A 22,162-nucleotide genomic window follows, 5' to 3' on the forward strand; every position below is an offset into this window, starting at 1 on the left:
CATAATGTTAAAAATAAGGGCCTGTATGTCTTTACCTTGTGTTCTTCTATGGTCATTCTTTAATTAAAGCAAACATTGCTGCTCTATGTTGAAAGAGACTTAATCTCTTTACAATTATTTTCTAGGTTTCTGATGCAAATAATATCCCAGAACTGTTGGTTCTTAAAAGCTTGGCCTATCTGAACAAAGGCTCGTTAGATGAAGCTTCAAAGGTTGGTTTTTTTCATTCAAACTTTTTTGGTGGGGGACGGGCAAAGGGAGAGAGAGAGAGAGAGAGAATCTCAAGCAGGCCCACTTCCAACACAAAGCCTGACTGGGGCTCTGTCTCATAACCTTGAGGTCATGCCCTGAGCCAAAATCAAGAGTCAGATGCTGGGCGCCTGGGTGGCTCAGTGGTTTAGGCCACTGCCTTCGGCTCAGGTCATGATCTCAGGGTCCTGGGATCGAGTCCCGCATCGGGCTCTCTGCTCAGCAGGGAGCCTGCTTCCCTCTCACTCTCTCTGCTTGCCTCTCTGCCTACTTGTGATCTCTCTCTGTCAAATAAATAAATAAAAATCTTAAAAAAAAAAAAAAAAAAAAAGAGTCAGATGCTTAAACAGCTGAGCCACCCAGGTTCCCTAAATTGGGAATTTTTTTTAAGCTACGAATGACTTAATTTGGATAAAGAATTGACAGATAATCTACTTTATAGATTATGGAAGACCTTCTCTCTTCTTACCCTGACCTAGCTGAAGTTCATGCCCTGGAAGCTTTGATTCATTTTACCAAAAAGGACTATCTACAAGCAGAGAAATGGTAAAGATATGTTTAGATTGTGCATAGATCTAGTCATATCTTAAGTTACTATATTTCTCAAAAAATTCAAAATGAGTAGTTTGATAAAGATCCATTTTGTGTAATATGATCTACATAAGCATTAGTATTTTTAAGAAATGTATATAACATGCAGCACAGTACCTGTAAGAAAATTCTGTAATGGGTATGAAATTTAACTAGCTGATCATAACGGTCAGTGAGTAGAACAGTGTTTGATGCGTTCTCCTAAATACTTAGCACACTGGTAAAGCTAAAAGGCATTGTGCTTTTAGAAGCCTCTCTTCAAAAATTTTTTTTCTCATTGTAATCCAAATTCTAAAGTAGTAACTTACTTCTGATTTAGCATCTTTGAATAACTCCAACTTTGTCCCAACCAGGAGTTTCCTACGTTGTGTGCGTGTGTGTGTGTTCTGTGTATCTTCTTAATTCCCTTTGTTGACTTAGTTTTCAGAGAGCTCTTGAGAAAGATGCTGAAGTTGCTGAATATCATTACCAACTTGGGTTAACATATTGGTTCATGAGTGAAGAAACAAGAAAAGATAAAACAAAGACTCTTACCCACTTTCTAAAGGTAAATGCGACTATTCAATTCTTAGTTGAAATGGATTTGTAATAAAATCATAAATATAATCATATAAGTTAGGCACTTAAAATTACTGTTTTCTGAACTGTTTTTATTTATTTTTTAAATTTGTTTATTTTAGAGAGAGAGCAAGGGCATGAGTGGGAGGGGCAGAGGGAGAGAGGGAGAGAGAATCTCAAGCAGACTTCATGCTGAGTGCAGAGCCCAACGCGGGGCTTTATCTCACAACCATGAGATCATGACCTCAGCCGAAACCAGGAGTCAGACAGTTAATCGACTGCACCACCTAGGCACCCCTGAACTGTTTTTGTTTTTTTTTTTAAACTGGAGTTTTTTGGTGTTTCATCTCTCACACATTAGGTTTTGTGATAATGTTATGTGGGTTTTCAAGGAGAAAATACAAAATGTAAAAGTTACTTATTTCAGAAACACACATCATAGAAGATGGGACATAATTATCTCTAGAGAAAAATGCTGTTTTTAGGTAATTTCCACTATAGTATGGGCATATATACTTCCATATGTTTAATTTCTCATATTTCAGATGTTAAAGATCTGAAGTCTTACATTCTTATCTTGATGCATAAAAGAAGGTTAATGTAATAATAATTCTAATTTCACATTTATTTTTAACAAAGAAATAATGTTTTTACACTTGGTTACATTCTGTAGGTAGTAACAACCAGCTCTCCTGTTGCTTTAAATCTTACATTAAGGGACGTGCTGGCATATTTTTCTGTGGTTAACAAAGGTGTTCCATTTTCCTTTAACCTATGTATTTATCTTTCGTGTTTTTAAAGAGAACCACACACACAAGCTTTAATGACGTGTTGCTCTCAATCTTCATTTCAAAGGCTGCCAGACTGGATCCATACATGGGCAAAGTTTTCCGCTATTTAGGTCATTACTACAGAGATGTGGTAGGAGATAAAAACAGAGCCCGTGGCTGTTACAGGAAAGCTTTTGAACTGGATGATACTGATGCTGAATCTGGGGCTGCGGCAGTTGACTTAAGTGTGGAGCTTGAGGAGATGGTATGTCTAGTAACTGAAACACTTAGATATTTTTATATGTGTGTACTTGAAGTTACTATTTTTTTTTTAAATTTTTTTTTGTAGACGCAATAGAAATATTTTTGCCACTGTTAGGGAGTAAATTTTCCTTTCATTGGCAGACGTTACATTATTCACCACTTATTTTTGAAACTGTAGTTGAGTATATACCGGTGTAAGTTTAAAAAATCAGAAGCGGTAAATGAAAATATGTTTGGGTACTTTACATAGGTGTTGTGTACTTTTATGGTATTTGAGATCTCTGATACTAGTCTTTTCTTGATTTCAGGAAACTGCCTTAGCTATCCTAACAGCAGTAACTCAAAGGGCAAGTGCTGGAACGGCAAAATGGGCCTGGCTTAGGCGAGGACTATACTATTTGAAAGCTGGTCAGCATTCTCAGGCTGTGGCTGAGTAAGGCACCTTATTACATTTAAACTATTAACATATTATTTTTTTTTAAATTAAACTCTTTGTGTACCCGAAGTGGACTTCACAAGTTGCCTCATTCCAGGTTATATTTTGAGAGAAGGAATAGCAAAATTTGTTTATAGTTGGTTGGTTCTTTTTTTTTTTTTTTTTTTTTAATATACTAATAATATTTATTTTTTTTTTTTCAGCGTAACAGTATTCATTCTTTTTGCACAACACCCAGTGCTCCATGCAAAACGTGCCCTCCCCATCACCCACCACCTGTTCCCCCAGTTGGTTGGTTCTTTATGTGTGCAAGACACTGAGATTACAAAAATAAATTAAATGATGTCCATTTGTTAAGGAGGTAGCCATTCTAATGAAGTGAAGTCTTCCTAGTGTTACACATATGGTAGAGGCTCGGTGGAAACTTCAGGAATGATAACAAGCTGAGGCTGATACCTTTGTTGTTCTCCCGGTGACATGCTTTGTTTTGGGGCAGGAGGTATATTTGCCAGCTTCATGTGCATGTGGTGCAGCTCGTTTTTAGTCATTTGGTTTGAACTATACTTAAGAATAAATGAAATAGGGGAGCCTGGCTGGCTCAGTTGGTGGAACATGCGACTCTTGATCTCAGGGTCATGAATTTAAACCCCATGTTGGGCACAGAGCTTACTTTAAAAAAAAAAGAATAAAGAATAAATAAAATATATTTAATAATAACAAATACATAATAAAAAGAAGATGTAGGGGAAGGGGGTTAAGTGATACAGGCTTAGCATTATAAAATAAATAAGTCACAGGGATGAAAAGTATAGCATACGGAATATAGTCTGTCATGTTATAATAACTTTGTTTGGTGACAGAGGGTAACTATATTTATCAACTTCACTTATCATGGTGAACATTTCATAGTGTCTGTAAGTTTCAAATCACTGTGTTATACACCTGAAACTAATATAATATTGTACTCAGCTGTACTTCAGTTTTAAAAAATGAAGAACAAAGACTTTCTGTTTATAAGGAAGTATAACAGAGCCTTGGCATTTCCTAGTAATGAGAATACAGAATCTCTCTATCAATTTAATTAAGTTTATAAGACCTCAGTCTGTATATAAAGTTTTTTTGGTTATACTGCAAGAGATAAATTTCATTACTACAGTTACACTGAAAAATTAAAATGTAAATACTTAAATGTGAATGATCACAATTAATTATAAGCCTTGTATATTTTCTTTTTAGAAAGGATTAGAAAGTACCTTTTTTCTGAACCTAACAAATTGTTGTAGCAGTTATTTTTTTTCCCTCCAATTTGTGAGAACATTAACAAATATATATATGTATTTGGACTAAGATAAAGTTTCTGATTTATATCAATACCTATAATACTGTGATATTTCTGTTTTGGTGGAAGGATCAGTGGGGGATTATTAATTGTCATGAGGCATATGGAGATATATACCTATTCTGGTGGGAAACTGGAATTCTTCCAGATAGTCAAGGAAAAAAATTCTGACCAGCACTTGTTTGAAAAGGTATTTTGTTCTTATTCATTCCAAATTTGTAATAAAATTTCTTAGTATTAAAATATTCAAGTTATAAAAATATATGTTCAAGTTGTAAAAGGAAAAGGTATAACGGCTTTATTTTTTTTAAGATTTATTTATTTATTGGAGAGAGAGAATGCATAAAGGGAGGAGAGAGGAGCAGAGAGAGAGGATCTCAAGCAGACTTCCTGCTGAGTGTGGAGCTCAAAACAGGGCTCCATCCCACAACCCCGAGATCATGACGTGAGCTGAAATCAAGAGTCGTCACTCAGCTGACTGAGCCACCCAGTTGTCCCATATACCTGTTTTAAATAGCACTTTTATAAATAGAAGGAACCATGGATATGTGTGATTTAGTTGAATTACTTATTTTTTATTTTCTTTTCAGATGTGGAAGTAGTTCTTTTATCTTTAGTTCACTTACTATTTACTGAAATTTTAGTTTACAGGCAGCATTAAGGGCAGACCCAAAGGACTTCAATTGTTGGGAGTCATTAGGAGAGGCATACTTAAGCAGAGGTGGCTATACGACAGCCTTGAAATCCTTCACAAAAGCCAGTGAGCTGAACCCAGAATCCACATACAGTGTGTTTAAGGTTGCAGCAATACAGCAAATCCTAGGCAAATATAAGGAGGCGGTAGCTCAATACCAGCTGATCATTAAAAAGAAAGAAGATTATGTGCCAGCTTTGAAAGGTAATTTTTTAATTCCCCCTTGACTTTTGTGATACTGGAGTTTAAAATCCTTGAGTAAACGTCTTCCAGAATGTATTTTGTAACCTGAAAAGGATTTCTTTTGTCAACAGCAAGGTGTCTTTTTTCATGGACCTCTTATAGTACGGCTTGTTTTATAGATTTGAATATAGAAAAATCAAATCTTGTTTCATAACAGTAAATAAATAGTAATATGATAAACATTTAACTTGTAGATCAAATAGTATGATAGCTATTTGATGGAGCTCTAAAACAAGAGTTTCCCTGCTCTTATATTTTAATAATTAATTTACTATATCTTCAGAATATTTCAATACATTTTAATTACTTTTTAACTTATAGGAGATTTTTTTTTCATTTTTTGAACTTCAGGGACAACTTATATTGTTTTGTTATTATCTAAATTAATTTCAGTTTGTCTGTATATATCTACTCCTTTTGAACAAATGATTTTTGGTAATATAAAGTAAAATGCCACCATCCATATATAATCTAAATTTTATATGATTATATTTAACCATTTTTAAAAACCTGGAGCCCATTACGTGTCCTTTACTCCATTTCTTTTTCCTTTTTAAATGAAACAATTATGGTTTAAGTCAGAAATAGTGTATGTTGAAAGTGGTACGTGACTTAGGTCTTGAAAACTTCTTTTTAAATTTTGAAAAACTTCCCTCAAGTGAAATTAATTTATTAATTATTAAATCTTTATTGGGCACTTGGGGAGATTGCTATTTAATTGAAGTTTTAAAGTGTAGTTTGCTATCCAGTTTTGAATCTAAAAAGATCAAATCTTGTTTCATAATAGTTAATAAATAGTAAGACGAAGGAGAGAAGCATTCAGTAGCATTTTCAAAGCTGAGGTTTTGAGTTAAGTAACTTGCCCAAAGCCAAGGAAATTATTTTCCATAGATCTGTATCACTTTTAGTACATGTTTACTCCAACAGAATCTTGCCATTTGAATTCCATACTAAATGTATGCAAGACCATACTTAAAGATAATTTTTATACAATACTACTGAGTTTTGTTTTTGGAAAGTGGCTTTTATATCACACCACTATGTTTTTTTGTTTTTTTTTTTTTCAACTTTATTCTAAGTGTTTCTTGTATGTTTTAATAACTAAAAACTTAACCTGGTTTTAGGTTTGGGCGAATGCCATCTCATGATGGCAAAAGCAGCTCTCGTTGATTATCTTGATGGGAAAGCTGTAGACTACATTGAAAAAGCACTGGAATATTTTACTTGGTTCGTATTACTCTTATTATTCATTGTATTTATTTTCTAGAATTATAATAAAGCCAAAGTTAGAAAATTTTTCTGTGTTTATTCTGTAGATAAAGCAATCATTATTCAGAATATCAAACATAAAGAATAAGGGACTAGCCAATGAATTCTGTACCATACATATTGTATTAATTTTGTATTGGGGAACAGATAGAATTTCTTGCTCTTAGTAGCAGCTGACATGCTAGATGCTAGGGAAGGATGGGAAGCAGTCTGTCAGGGAAGTGGCAGCTTGGCTACAACGTATCAGTGTTATATTTGATAGTAAGGGCCTGTTTTAGGTATATTGGTAGGGTTGCAGTGGAGGGGAAATGAGCAATCTCATTTTTCCTGAAGAGAATCTGTGTAGGAAAAAAAGTGATGTCTAATATTAAGGGAATCAGAAAAATCTGAGTAAATCTGGTATTTTATAGAACTGAAAAGTCACTAGCTAAATAGAAGTGTTGTGTTAGATGATTTTTAAAAGTCTGATACATATATATTTGAATTATTCTTTTCTTAGACATCTTTCTCGTGCTCCCCTTCCTTTCTTTTCCTACTTGTCTTCTCTTCTGGTTCCTGTTGATTTGGTTGCTCCAGAATTGATTTTGAGTATGAACCAAATATGAAAAAAAAACCTTAGCCTTTTCTCTCCCACAGACTTTTATTGCTGCTTTTCAAGTCTCACATAATAGAGATCTTTCCAAAGAGGACCGGATATTGTGAAGAGGGCATGCTTCATTTGGACTAGTATTTAAGAGTAAATGTGAACCTTTCAGTGATGATATTTGAAATATAAATACTGCCTTTCTGACAATGGGAAATTGTGTTCTGGGTAGCCTATAGCATTCATGGCTAATTAAATGGAGGTCTATGAAACTTTTTAAGTGATAATCCCCAAATTTATGTTTACTTCTAGACTTAAAAGTTCATATTACCATAATTCTTATATAAGGGTGGTAGAAGTTATTTCACTTTACAAATATTTTATTTTTTTTATTGAGCTTTAAAGAAAATAAGAATTTAGGCTGTTGAAATTACCTCTGTTTCTCTTTCCACTCTATTTTCTTCTTTCATACTGTCAATTTTTTTTTTTAACTTTTGGGTATTTTTTATTTGACTTTATTTTACCTCTTTTCACCACAACAAGTGTACTATTTAATTCTCCTCCCCTATTTCTCCATTCCCCTACCTACCACCCCTCTAGTAACCATCAGTTTGTTTTCTTTAGCTAAGAGTCTGTTTCTTGGTCTGTCCCTCTTTTTTTTTTGCTCATTTGTTTTGTTTGTTGTATCTCACATATGAGTAAGATCATATGGTATTTGCTTTTCTCTGACTGACTTATTTTACTTAGGATTATGCTCTCTATCATGCTGTCAATTTTAGAAATCATGCAAGGTATTTGGGCAGAGGAACTACAAATGGTGTTGTCCTTCCTCTTGATCCTCACAGTGGGATTTCAGCGATGACTGCCATAATTAATCTTATTTCTCAGGAAGATATTGGAAAATGATTTTTGGATGGACTTTTTTAGTAGAAAAGGCTATGAGAAATGTTCCATCTGCTTGTCCATCTGCCAGTAACATAGCTGTTTGATAGCTGATTATTGAGATTTGGCTTAAGTGAAATTTTCGTGTTTTATTTCTAAGATCTTGAGAAGAGAAAACTGAAGAGAAATGGATAGCTGAGATTTTTCTCATTCTAAAAAGAAGTGACCTTTATCACCATAATTAATATTTTTACTTACTCTTTTAAGCTTGTGCATTCAGTCTTATTTGCTTCAATAAATATGGGTCTTCACATGTTTGCAAAATTTCTGGCATTTAAAATGATCAATTCCTCCCTTTCCCGCCCTTCCTTTCTTCTTCCTAATAGGGAGGTGATAAAATTTGATCGATTTAGAAAGAATTTAGTAAAGCATTCACTGCACTTAACCAAGGAAGTAGTTCATAGTTCAGATTATAATGAGAGAGAGAAATTTTCCATTGTTTGGAAAAAATTTGTAAGAATCACACTGTTTGTCTTCTTTAGGGCTCTGCAACATCAAGCTGATGTCTCTTGCCTTTGGAAGCTAGTTGGGGATGCTTGTACCAGTCTGTATGCTGTTTCACCGTCTAAAGTGAATGTTACAATTTTAGGAGTCCTTTTAGGTCAGAAAGAAGGCAAACAAGTATTAAAGAAGAAAGAGCTCCTCCATCTTGGAGGAAGGTAATTTACAAAGATTGCTAGTTAATGACATTCACTTTGAATTAGGACATTTTTAACAAAATGTAACATTTATTTTTATATTTCCATAGGTGTTATGGTCGTGCGTTAAAACTGATGTCTACGTCTAATACATGGTGTGATCTTGGAATTAATTATTATCGCCAAGCACAACATCTAGCAGAAACAGGCAGCAATACAAATGATCCTAAAGAGTTGTTGGAGAAATCTTTACATGTATGGTTTTGAGAAATTTTTTATAAACTTTTTATAAAACAAAGTGCTTTTCTGATAGGTGTTTTTGATAAAGTAGATACTATTGTCTTTTCATGTAAAACCACATTTATCTCGATATAAATGCTGATGTTCCAAGTATAAAAATTAATCCAATTTTACTTTTCAGTGTCTGAAAAAGGCAGTGAGACTTGACAGTAAAAATCACTTATACTGGAACGCTCTTGGAGTGGTTTCATGTCACAATGGTAAGAACTGAGTAACATTTCAATATTTTTAGAAGATGGTTTTAGGTAATAAAGTTTAGTTTCATCAAATTCTGTATTTTTCAGATATTAGAAATTACGCCCTTGCTCAACATTGTTTCATCAAGTCTATCCAGTCGGAACAAATTGTGGGTGTTCTTTGTGTCTATCATTGATAATGAACTTAAGAATTTAGTGTTAATAATTTCCTAAGACTGCCATGTAGGCAGGAACCTAATTGTGTATATATATGTTTTTTAGAATGCTGTTGCATGGACCAACTTGGGAGTGTTATACCTTGCAAATGAAAACATTGAGGTAAATGTATTGTCTGTTTTGTCACATTAAAAGTAAAAACATTATTTATGACCTCTTTGTAATCGCTCATCTTCTTGTGGGGAATTACTTTGAATATTATTGTCTATTCAGTATTCTCTCCTATATGCTAGATAATTGATGACATTTAGTTTATTATAGATATGAATAGTGAACGGGTAAGATTTATTTTCCTTTCCACACAACCGAAGAAATTCTGGTTTTATGATTATGTTGGGTTTTCATTTAAACCCAGTTATGAAATATTTGGGTGTTTTTCTTTTTATCCATACGCATGTAAGAAGAGCTTGGTATAGGATCTGTTAGAGGTGGGGAGAGGAAGTCATGGGGATGATTAGTACTGTCTTGCAGCTTAAGTTTAACCTCCACTTGGGTGATTTCGATTGGGCCTTTAGTGGATATTAATTCCTTTAGATGCTACAATGTAATTTGTCATGGCTGATCAGTTATATATTAGAGAATGAGAAATACAGTAATTGGAAACGTGTCTATAGGTCATGTTTAAAAGTTTCCATAAATGTGGGATGCCTGGATGGCTCAGTGGGTTAAGCCTTTGCCTTTGGCTCAGGTCATGATCTCAGGGTCCTGGGATCAAGCCCCGCATCGGGCTCTCTGCTCAGCAGGGAGCCTCTTCCCCCCCCCCTTCCTCTCTGCGTCGAATAAATAAATAAAAGCTTTTAAAAAGAAAGTTTCCATAAATCTGTAGATAATAGCACATCTGCACAATTTTGTGTTTTGGCTGTTATATTGAATATCATCCTTTTAAAATAGCTTCAATAATATTTTCAGGGATAAATTAAGTCACTCCTAGATTGCTTCAAAACCTGTAAACGGAATGAAGGAAGAATGATCCAAAATATTAATTTGGATCTTAAAATGTGAAAATATTTTTAAAAAATTTAAACAAAGCTAAATCTTAGTTAATAAGCTATGAGTGTAGTTTTATGATAGCACAACTCAGTTGCTGTCCATGAGCTACCTTTTTCATAAGAACAGTAAGACTGTTTGCTGTCACATACAGGTTACTGAGTAGAGTATCAGGCAGCATGTAACAATAAGTGTTTGGAGCAGAAAAATAAGCACGTAACTTAATGAGTCCAAGTGAGGTATCTTTAAAGTTTCCTGACTGCTTGGCACAGATTTATGTTGATCATTCTTTTTTCGCCCAGTAGCAGATATGTGTCATTGTTTGTTAGTTTTTATCCTACCAGTTAAGCTTCAGGAGGGGGTAGTAGGTACTTCTGTCAAACTGTGGCTAGCAAATGGATGGGTGATTAGTTAGAGGTTCTTCAGACTTATTGGTTAGAGGTTCATTGGGGACCAGAACCCCTAAGCCAGTAGAGAGATCTGTTGTTTTTTTTTCTAGAGGTTTTTAAGACTAGGTGGTTAAAACACGGTTTTAAACATTGCTAGTTTTGTTTAAACAATGAAATTTTAGATTTATAAGTGTTTATGTTGACAAGTGTGACTTACTTATTTTCTTATGCTTTTTAAACACAAGCAGTTTAATACTAAGTTAACAAAATGACATGTTATTTTTTTTTACTTTATTTCCTAGCAAGCTCATGAAGCTTTCAAAATGGCTCAATCTCTTGATCCATCTTATTTAATGTGCTGGATTGGACAAGTAAGATATATATGTTTATTAATAATCCAGGATATAAACAACCTATTAATGTAAAGTGGTATAAGTAACTATTAATACAAATAACAATGATAATAATGATAAGAGGTAACATTTGAGGACTTCCTTTGTGCTAGTCACTGTGCTAGTCTCTTTGTATATATTACTTCATTTAATCTTCCATCAGTGCTTTGAGGTGGTGGTGGTTGTTAAACTTTTCATGGATGGGGAAATTAAAGTTTAGAGATCCTAAGTATTGTGCCTAGGGTCATACAACTTGTATGATTAAGCTTTGGTCTGGGGTGGAGGAGGCTTTGAGCTAAAAAAAAAAAAAAAAAAAAAAAAACCCAAAAAACAAAAAACCCAGAACTCTGTTATTTAAATGCACATTTATCAAAAACATTAACATTAATGAAGATCATTCTGATTATGTTTTCCCATTTTCTGTAAAACCTTCATATTTGATTTGATGGTGGTTTATGAGTTTTCTTCTTCTGTTCACACTCTAGATTTGTGTATTGCCAAATAGGAATCAGGATACTTGGTTACAAATGCGAGTCCATCACTGACCTGATTGTTTTATCTGAACAATCACTGCTAGATTTCATTTTTCTACCTTGAAAAAGCAGGGGCTTGGCTCATGGCCCCCAGGGTCTTACCTAGTTGAGAAGTTGTAATGAATTAGTAATGGTTGATTGTTTTGGTTCAGAGAATAGCAGGAGCATCACCCATCTCAGGAAATTAATAATCAGAATTTAGATATGTTTTCTTCTACTTTTGATTTTTGGGTCAAATTCTAGTTAATTGGTGAAGCAAGTAAAGTTAGAGAGGTAATTCTATGAACTGTAGTTCTATGAACCGTGGTAGGATCTGGGAGCAATGGCATTACTACTAATCTCTGTGTAAGTTACTGGATTCAGGGAGCCCAAGAGTTTGCATTTCTAACTGTTCGTAGGTGCTGGTGCTGGTCCAGGTACTTGACTTTGAGTAGTACTGCTCTGGGTCAGGAGATTTTGGATGCTGATCAGAGCCACCTAAGTATTTTTTTTTAATTTTTCAATTCTTTTTATTTTTAAAAATAATTTATTTCAGACATTAACTGGTAGGTTTAATTAAATGGTAACAGTAAAAGTGAGATTTAATATTATTTCTTAAATAATATTAGTAATATATGATTTTTTAATAAAAGATAGATGAGTTTGAAAGTAATTTTAACTTACCTCATGGTCTATAAATTTAAAGATACAGGTATGTTATTTAAAATTCTGAGGCACTTCAAAAAATAAATATGCTGAGACTCTACCTCAGGTCCATGGAAACTAGAAGTCTGGGGGTAAGGACCTCCTTAAAAAAAAAAAAAAGAAAAAAAGCGTATCTGGGTGAATCTGAGGTGATCTTATGATTAAGAACCCTACTCCAGACAAACACTGGTATGAACGGATCAAGGGTGAAAGCGAAGGGAGAAGGTAGTGCAACTTTATCAGTGTTCTGAGGAATTTTATGTGGATTATTCCACTACTACCTGATTGCAGATGGAATTCTGAAAGCATTTTCCAGTTTAAGGGCCAATTTAACAAGTCATTCTGGGAGGCACCTGGGTGGCTCAGTCGTTAAGCATCTGCCTTCGGCTAAGGTCGTGATCCCAGGGTCTTAGGATGGAGCCCCACATCGGATTCCTGCTTGGTGGGAAGCCTGCTTCTCCCTCTCCCACTCCCCCCTGCTTGTATTCCCTCTCTTCCTGTCTCTTTCTGTCAAATAAATAAGTAAAATCTTAAAAAAAACAAAAACAAAAAAAATAAGCCATTCTGGTCCTTTGAGCCATGGGAACAAATTAAAAAAGAAATTAGCTCTGCTTTTAAGCATAGCTAGTATACCTTTGATTCTTCCAAATAGTTTCACTTACGTTATTATTCCTTTTAAACACATTAAGAACCTCTTTTTTCCTTTAATAGGCTCTTATTGCAGAGACAGTTGGAAGTTATGACACTATGGATCTTTTCAGGCACACTACAGAACTCAGTATGCATGTAAGAATTTGACCATTCTTGGGGCGCCTGGGTGGCACAGCGGGTTAAAGCCTCTGCCTTCAGCTCAGGTCATGATCCCAGGGTCCTGGGATCGAGCCCCGCATCAGGCTCTCTGCTTAGCGGGGAACCTGCTTCCTCCTCTCTCTCTGCCTGCCTCTCTGCCTACTTGTAATCTCTATCTGTCAAATAAATAAATCTTTAAAAAAAAAAAAAAGAATTTGACCATTCTTAAGGATTCTTTAATGAATTAAGTATTATGCTTGTTGAGAAAATGAATACAGAGTGGTATCAGATGTTAATAATGGCAAGTGTCTCTACTCTATTCTGTCTTAGAAACAGATACGCTGTCTTTAAAGAACTTCTCATTTTTGTCTTCTGTTATCTTTCAAAAGCTGATGAAGAAATGACGTAGAATTTAATAGATAAAGTAGTCATTTAGAATGGAAACCTAGACTCTAGGGAAAAAATAACATGAGATAAGGACTAGACTTGGTTGACATTTCTTGATTATTTATGAAAGTGATTTAGAACCCTTTAGATTGGTAATTATTAGTTTTATCTGTAAGAGCAGTGCTGAGAAGAAGGAAATCAACCCTATTGGGTGACACTGTTTTCTGCACTTTATTTAAATCCCATTTGATTCTTCTACTTAGGGTTGGAGCAAGTAATTTAAATATGCTCTTAGTTGTACTGAATCATAGTGAGTCTTCATTTAGAGGCACTCCGTGGGGGACTTAAGACTAAGATGCGATATTTACTGTGTTGAAGTCTACTGTTTCATAATTTTTATTGGTATATTTATTATGCTATGTTTACTTGTTAACTTTGTCTCTGTTTATAGACTGAGGGAGCAATAGGTTATGCGTACTGGGTCTGTACGACACTGCAAGATAAAAGCAACAGAGATACAGAGCTGTACCGGTACAACATTGTTCAGATGAATGCTATTCCAGCAGCACAAGTTGTTTTGAGTAAATACATAGGTAAGGTGTTCAGTATTTGAATAACCATTGAAACAATTTAGTTTTTTAAATTAGTTAATTCTAAATTAAATATTAGTGTTCCTTAAGACATGAATTTGCCCTTTTTTCTCCCAGTGGTCAAGCAGTCTCCTTTTCAAATTATAGAAATGACTTCTGAAGAGTGATGAAAATTGCTGTTACCTAATGCTTCCAATAAAACTGATTCCCATGTTGTAGTGGAAAGCATTTTGGAACCTAATGGGCCTGAGTTGCTGCTATTCTCTCTCTGCCATTTATTTCTCTGCAGTCTTAGGCCGAGAATTTTATTACTTCTCTTAACTTCTATTAGCCTTGTAAAGTAGAGATGATAATTGCTAAGTGGTAGACGTGTGAACATTAAATGTGATAATCTGCTTTAAATTCCAAAACTAGTGGTTTTGGTCCCCCCCCCCCCAAAACTAGTGTGTTTAACCTCCTACTTTAACACCTGATTTTTCTTCAAGATACTGGAAAAACACATATAGGTTTAGGAAAAGGACAGAATGGTGAAGTTTCATTAACCTTCTGTTGTAATAATTTCCTTTCTTCCTTAATAAAACTACTAGTTTTATTACAGTTTAATCTTGCAGCAACATGAATGGAGCTTTAGAGTATAATGCTAAATGAAATAAGCTAAATAGGGACAGAGTCAAATAAGTCAAAAGAGAAAGACTAAAATACCATGTGATTACACTCAAGTGTGGTATTTAAGAAACAGAACAAATGAACAAAGTTAAAAAGCAAGAGAGGGGGTGCCTGGGTGGCTCACTTGGTTAAGTGACTGCCTTCAAGCTCAGGTTATGATCCTGGAGTCCTGGGATCGAGTCCCGAATTGGGCTCCCAGGTCCATGGGAAGTCTGCTTCTCCCTCTGACCTTCTCCCCTCTCATGCTCTCTCTCACATAAATAAAAATCTTAAAAAAAAAATAAGCAAGGGAGATGACAAACCAAGAACTATAGAGAACAAACTGGTAGTTACTAGAGGGGAGGTGTACAGAGGGGATAGGTGAGATAAGGAGATTAAGGAGTGCACTTGTGATGGGGGCTGGGGGGGTGGAAAAGTACCAATATGTTTTAATCTCTACTCTGGCTCTTAGTAGCTATGATGAAACCTTGGGCATATTGTACAATTGAATTTTAGTTTTTTCATCTATAATACAAGAATGAAAGTGTCTGTTACTTAGAGTTTAAATGCAATGATTTATACAAAATGTTTTGCAGAGTACTTGGCATAGCCTAGATGCTCAAGAAATGTGAGTTTTACTAGTCTTTTATTTATCCCTTGACAAATAAAGAAGTAAGAAGTTTAAGCAGGCACAGGGACACTTGCATATTATGAAGAATCAGATAAACTGAAAAGCAGAGGAGAAAATTTCTCATCATAGGTATGGAGAGGATTATAATACTCTTCCTGCATTGAGCCTGGGACACTTGAGCAGAAGGCAGTTAGTTGACAAACAAATCCCAGCACTTCAGAGCACTACTTATTAGGCAGTGTGCCAAAATGAATGACTAAAGAATATCTAGAGCCTCTGTGAGAGTATATAGATCAGAAATTTTACTGTGAGCTTTCCGTAAGAATGGGTAACATGTTAAGGATTTATACAGAGACGTAAATCTTAGCTTTCTACAAAATTCAGATACCTAAAACAATGAACACAGAATATGAAGATCCCAGTTTTTTTATCCTATAGTGGTACCATATCACTATATGTGATATTAATATATCATACTTAAGTTCAACTCTATGTGACCTTGTCATAAATGAATGAATGAACAAATGAACAAGAAAGAGAGAAAGGAAGGAAGGAGGAGAAAAAGGGGGGCGGAGCAAAGAGAATGCAGGCAGTCTCTTTGTCTTGCTGACAGTTTTCCTCAGAGTGAGTGTGCTTGGAGGGCATAAATCTCTTCTTAGTTTGACTCAGATTTGGTGTTCCTCTCTTTTGTGACTTCAGGAGTTTTCAAGAATAACTTTGGCTATGTGATTTTTCACTTTGTGCTTTAACTTTAGAGTCTACCCATCACATAAATTGTGATTGCACTGCACTTTGCTAAACAATTTGGGGCACCTGGGTGGCTCAGAGGGTTAAGCCTCTGCCTTCGGCTCAGGTCATGATCTCAGGGTCCTGGGACAGAGCCCCACCTCGGGCTCTCTGCTCAGCGGGGAGCCTGCTTCCCCCTCTCTCTCTGCCTGCCTCTTTGCCTATTTGTGATCTCTCTCTCTGTCAAATAAATAAATAAAATCTTAAAAAAAAAACAAAACAAAACAAACAAAAAAAACAATTTAAGGGATTTGAAGGCTTATTTCCCAATACTACTTTTAAGTAAATCAGATGTGTTTCTCTGTATGCTAGCACATACGTGATGTTTTCTGACATTAAAATTTCAAAATACTGCATTGAAAGTGTCCAAGTCATCCTGGGTTTCTAGTGTACAGTACTGAGTGCATTTTTTTTAACACACAGAAATTGGAACAGAACCATCAAGAAAATTGCAGGAAAGCTTCGTTAGCCAAAGAACTGAATTTCCTTATAAGGCTTATGACTAGTGTTAACATGAACTACAATTTCAAATTATTACACTTTGGGGATAAAAATGTTTAGACTTTCAGGTTCAACTAGAAGCTGTAAATAAGTATAAAATACTCAATCATTTAGAAGTTATAAAATGATTACTAGTATTTTATAGTCAAGATAAATAACAGATTATTCTTAAGAATGCTAGTGATCTTAGGAGGTAATCTAGCATGTAAGATATTGAAAATTAACATTTTATGACAACTACCATGCACATGTAAAGAAAAGATTTTTTTGGATTTTCAGAAAGAATTCAGAATTATGCTCCTGCTTTCACAATGTTGGGTTACTTAAATGAACATCTACAACTGAAAAAGGAAGCCACAGAGGCATACCAAAGGTAAACTCTACATTTAATTAAAAGCGGTCCTTATTTATTAGTTGGCCTTTTTTTAATTTAGTCTCAGTTCATGAAGAAGGTACTAAACAAAAGCTCTGATTCCTTTCCTGGTCTCTTATTATCTATTATTATATCTTTGAATGTAAGATGGAAAGATGCAATTTTAAATTTTCAGCTGTATTTGCGTTTCTATGGCTCAATCCGAGAGAGAGGGAGAGAGAGGGGGAAAAGGGGAAAAAAAAAACCCAAAAAGCAAACTAAAAAGCCTCTCAGATTTTGTTTTAGAAAAGTCTTTCACTTTAGACTTTGTTTAGCTTTATTAAAAAACACGTTGCTTCATTCAGAGAGGCAATGAGAACATTATGATATATTTGTTTGAATTTAAGATCTGTATTTTATTCATTCAGTAGCTTTTGAACTGCTTTGTGCCAAGCATTGTCCTTGGCACTGGCAATTTAGCAGTGAAATAAAACAGACACAGGCTCCATTCTCATGGAGCCCCCGTTCTGGTGGTGGGGAGACATGTGATGAGCTTATCAACATCTGTGATGGTAATAATTGCTAAGAAAGGAAATCAAAATGGGGTAAAGGGCCATGGAACATGAAGGCAGTTAGTGAGTTTGAGACAGGTTTAAGAGTTACAGGTTTCCTAAGGAGGCAGGTGATGCTTGGAGTGAATGAAGTGAGACTTTAAGCCATTTGGTTAAGAGACGAGAGCATCCAGGCAGAAGGAACAGCAAGAGCAAGTGGTCTGACACAGGAGTGGACTTGGCATGTTGAAGAAACGAGGACAGTATGCTCAGTAAAATGACCAACCAGGAGCGTAGGAAATGAAGTCCACTTGAAGGTTTATTCTCTGCAAATGAATTGATTGATAAATAAGAAAATTGTTCTTAACATTGTGAGCACTAAGTGAAAAACTTAAAGTCCTGAGTGCACGTATCATTGCCCTAAATCTGAATAATACTTAGAAGAAGGCTTGTCAGATAAAAAATAATTGAAGTGCCTAAAATGCTTTGACACGTCCTTTTATGGATCTCTTGGTAGTTCAAAGGAGTCATCACTAGATGGTACTGGAGGCTGTCTAATCAAGGAGGTATTTTTCCAGGTGTATGTGGAGATTTAGAAAAAACCACAAGTCTGTTTCTTTCAATGTTACAATAAACCCACCTATAAATAAACTGTAGAAATATGGTAGAACGCAACAGTGAGCAGGATTTTTAAACAAAACTGGACAGCTTTATAGCACTTGCTATTTTTTTCCTACATACTATAATCACAAACACTGTTAATCCAGCACTAGTTATACCTTTAACTTAAAATAGCAGCTCCACAGGCATGTGGATAGGCACCACTCCTCCTTGACTGATACTGCTGTTGTTTTCTGCTTCAAACAACTATTTGAAGCTTAAAACGCAAAGTAGGTGTAAATCTAACCATTACAGTTTTTAATATACTATATAATACTGTCTTTTAGACTGCTTTGGCAAATATTTGTTTTTCATTTACCATCATACATATTAAAAACTTTCCTTGGGTATTTATCCCTAGATAACCCTTTTTTTTTTTAAATGATTTTATTTATTTATTTGACAGAGAGAGATCACAAGTAGACAGAGAGGCAGGCAGAGAGAGAGAGAGGGAAGCAGGCTCCCTGCTGAGCAGAGAGCCCGATGCGGAACTCGATCCCAGGACCCTGAGATCATGACCTGAGCCGAAGGCAGCGGCTTAACCCACTGAGCTACCCAGGCGCCCCCTAGATAACCCTTTTTAAACAGAAAAGAAAAGTGGGGCGCCTAGGTGGCTCAGTTGGTTAAGTGACTACCTTCAGCTCGGGTTATAATCCCAGGGTCCTGGGATCCAGCCCCACATCAGGCTCCTTGCTCAGCAGGAAGCCTGCTTCTCCCTCTCCCTCTCATTCCACCTGCTTGTGCACGCTCTCTCTCTCTCTCTCTCTCTCTCTCTCTCTGGGTTAAATAAATAAAAATTATTTTTAAAAAAAGCAGAAAAGCATAAACAAAAATCTTACAAAATATCCAACTCCTGTTAGTTGTTAAGACATTTTTCTGCTTGTCCCAAAGGGACTAAACACAGAATATAAAAATAAGGTCTTTAGGGGTGCCTGGGTGGCCCAGTGGGTTAAAGCCTCTGCCTTCAGCTCAGATGATGATCCCAGGGTCCTGGGATTGAGCCCCACATTGGGCTTTCTGCTTAGCAAGGAGCCTGCTTCCTTCTCTCTCTCTGCCTGCCTCTCTGCCTACTTGTGATCTCTGTTTGTCAAATAAATAAATAAAATCTTTAAAAAAAAATAATATGACCTTTAGGGGCTCCTTATGATTATTTTCTCTCTTAACTAAATACAGCTTTAATATTTTTCTGTATGTAACAGGTAAGGGCACATGAAAGCACACAATTTCCTGGCTTCCTAAATCAAACTAGTGGTATAAATATTTTTAAGATTGTTTGCTGTGTTCTTGAGATAATGTCAAAACTTAAAATCGATACACCATTATTTCCCATATTTAGATCAAATTTTTTAGAATATTTAAAACTCAAGTATGATAATGATTTCACTTAGTAAGAGATCACCTTATTAAAGTAATTTTCTTGACAGTCTAAAATCTAAATATTAAGTCCTTTGTTATAGCGATTTGTTGTGTACAAGTTGTTATGACAGCATTAAAGAGTTAGAATGAAATGAAGAAAACAAAAATCTATAGGATTGTCCATTATCTTCAAGGTTTTTTTCCCAAAGAAAAAGTTAAAAATCTCTGTTAAGGAGGAAGAGGGAAAGAATACTATTGTACATAGGTAACTTAAAAAACCTTGTCCTTTTTAAGGGCAATGTTATTGTTACAGACTGCGGAAGACCAAGATATTTACAATGCTACAGTAAGAAATTATGGAAGATTGTTATGGTAAGTACATTTTTTCCCATTAATTCTGTGACTTTATTAGATTTTTCTGGCGAAAGCTATGGGACTAGTGAGGTGGTAACGAATTTCCAGAGTAGTGGGACATTTATAAATGAGTAGGCTGAAAATCTCCCAAGGATACATAATTCCCTCAATACTGGGCTTTGCTAATAGTTTCCTGTTCCTACATCGATATCTAAGGCCACTGTGTTTTAGTGAGAAGCAGATTTAGAACTGATGGTTGTGGTCTGTACAAGAGAACATTTCAAAGAGAGGCACTTGCTGTCTGTTATAACAGAACCCTAGTTAATTGGAAGAGGAGTTGGATTTATTCTGATTTGTTTGCTGCTTATACTTACCTGGGGAATGGCCATTGAGGGTCCAGAAACTGTTTAGAAATAGTATAAAAAATTTTTTGTGTATGAGCATTTTGGGATGGAGAGAGAGCCATTTAGCTTTCTTCAGGTTTTCCAAGAGTTTTGACTTCAAAAAGAGTTTAAAAAAAAAAAGAAAGAAAGAAAGAAAAAAGATTAAAACCCAGTTATTTTAGAGGTTAGAATTAAAAACTCAAGTATGATCAATGATTTCACTTAGTAAGAGATCACCTTATTAAAGTAATTTTCCTGACAGTCTAAAATCTAAATATTAAGTGCTTTTGTTGTAGCAATTTGTTATGAACAAGTTGTTATGACAGCATTAAAAAATTAGAATGAAATGAAGAAAACAAAATCTATAGGACTTCCATAGAAGTATTATGTGGGGAAGTTTTTTGGTTCAACTTAGGAAAGTGTTCCTCAAGCTGAGAACTGCCCCCAGATTGAGTGGTCCAGTTGGAAATACATTGTTAAAATTGTAGTTTGATATTTTGGGACTAGTGCCTACATCTTTTAAAGAGGTATATAGTAGAGATCTGAGGTAGCCAATTATTTTCTTTTATAACTATGTAACTAAATCATATTCATAGATAGGAAAATATTACTGTTCCGACTGCTATTCCCTCCTGTATTTTTAAACTGTTGTGTTTAGGAGTTGATAGTTTTGTCATTTTTAATGTTTTGTTGTAGCAGAAGAGAGGTTGTAAGAAATTATATGGAACAAGTACATGTTTTTAGTTTGGGTTTCATATAATGTAAATATTTTAATTTTTTTTTTAAATTTTTTAGGAAGGGGGTAAGGCAGAGGCAGAGGGAGAAAGAGAGAGTCTTAAGCAGGCTCCATGCTCAGCACAGAGCTTGACAAAGATCTCACAACCCTGAGGTCATGACCTGAGCCCAAATCAAGAGTTGGACGCTTCACCAACTGAGCCACCCAGATGCCCCACCATATAATGTAAATATTTTAGAAAAAAATCTGTATCTTCTACAGAGAGTAGATCATATCTTTTAAAATTTGTTTTTATTATGAAATATATTAAGCATGCAAAATGCAGTAAGTAGTATACAGCATAATTTAATGATAGTCACTCCTCAATTAAAACAGATCTTAAAATTGCCTATTGTCTTCAGGGTTTTTTCCCAAAGAAAAAGTTACAAATAAAGTTGAAGCCCCTTGTGCTTTTCCTACATCTACAAAAGTAATCACATGTTTGAAGATAGTGTTTATTTAAAAAAAAAAGCTTTTAATATATGTATGTATCCTTGTACAGTCTGAGGTAGCCCACTTTCCTTCACCAAAATGTTTATCAAAATTTGAGGTTTTTTGACTTTAAAAACTTTAAAATTTTTTTATTTTTAAAATATTTCACCTTTATGAGACTAATTTTAGAATCAAAGGCTGCCTGTATTTTTAGATCCCACACCCCCCCAAGATTAAAAGGATTTCCTAAAAAGAGTTCCAGTAACACGATAAAATAGAAACAGTTTCTGATTATAGTGATGGATACAAAAAATAAGAATCTCAAGGGCACAGTGCATCCTGTGCAGGTGATGGCAAATAAATAAGCAAAGCAATTATTTTTTTGTTATTAAAAAGTATTACAGTTAAGGGGCGCCTGGGTGGTTCTTGCGGGAAAGCGTCTGACTCTTGATTCTGCTCAGGTCACCATCTCAGGGTCTTGAGATTGAGCGCCGTGGAGGGCTCCCCATTGAGTGTGGAGCTTGGTCAAGATTCTCTCTCTTGGTCTCTCTCTTCCCCCTGTTCTCCATCACGCACCCACCCCCCCAACCTGTGCTGCTCATGTGCCATGCACTCTCTCCAAAAAATAAAATGAAATAAACTTTAAAAAGAAGTATTGGACTTTAGTATCATATGTAATAATTTTTACTTTTCTTC

At 35.1% G+C, this 22,162-nt stretch overlaps 1 protein-coding gene across 4 annotated transcripts in view; it reads left to right on the forward strand.

Annotated features, from left to right (window-relative positions):
* The window catches only part of TTC37 (tetratricopeptide repeat domain 37), an 80,614-nt gene that overhangs the window by 29,460 nt on the left and 28,992 nt on the right, over positions 1-22,162 (forward strand). For all 4 annotated transcript variants that reach the window (XM_045999310.1, XM_045999312.1, XM_045999309.1 and 1 more), the window contains 17 exons: positions 126-212; positions 692-795; positions 1,261-1,387; positions 2,254-2,433; positions 2,741-2,865; positions 4,852-5,105; positions 6,269-6,371; positions 8,421-8,597; positions 8,687-8,831; positions 8,998-9,076; positions 9,161-9,222; positions 9,335-9,391; positions 10,968-11,036; positions 12,986-13,060; positions 13,902-14,043; positions 16,883-16,976; positions 19,817-19,894. In XM_045999310.1, the coding sequence (XP_045855266.1) occupies positions 126-212; positions 692-795; positions 1,261-1,387; positions 2,254-2,433; positions 2,741-2,865; positions 4,852-5,105; positions 6,269-6,371; positions 8,421-8,597; positions 8,687-8,831; positions 8,998-9,076; positions 9,161-9,222; positions 9,335-9,391; positions 10,968-11,036; positions 12,986-13,060; positions 13,902-14,043; positions 16,883-16,976; positions 19,817-19,894 (1,958 nt within the window). The remainder of the gene's footprint in view (positions 1-125; positions 213-691; positions 796-1,260; positions 1,388-2,253; positions 2,434-2,740; positions 2,866-4,851; positions 5,106-6,268; positions 6,372-8,420; positions 8,598-8,686; positions 8,832-8,997; positions 9,077-9,160; positions 9,223-9,334; positions 9,392-10,967; positions 11,037-12,985; positions 13,061-13,901; positions 14,044-16,882; positions 16,977-19,816; positions 19,895-22,162) is intronic.

This window comes from Meles meles, chromosome 3 (assembly GCF_922984935.1).
Source record: "Meles meles chromosome 3, mMelMel3.1 paternal haplotype, whole genome shotgun sequence".
NCBI lineage: Eukaryota > Metazoa > Chordata > Mammalia > Carnivora > Mustelidae > Meles > Meles meles.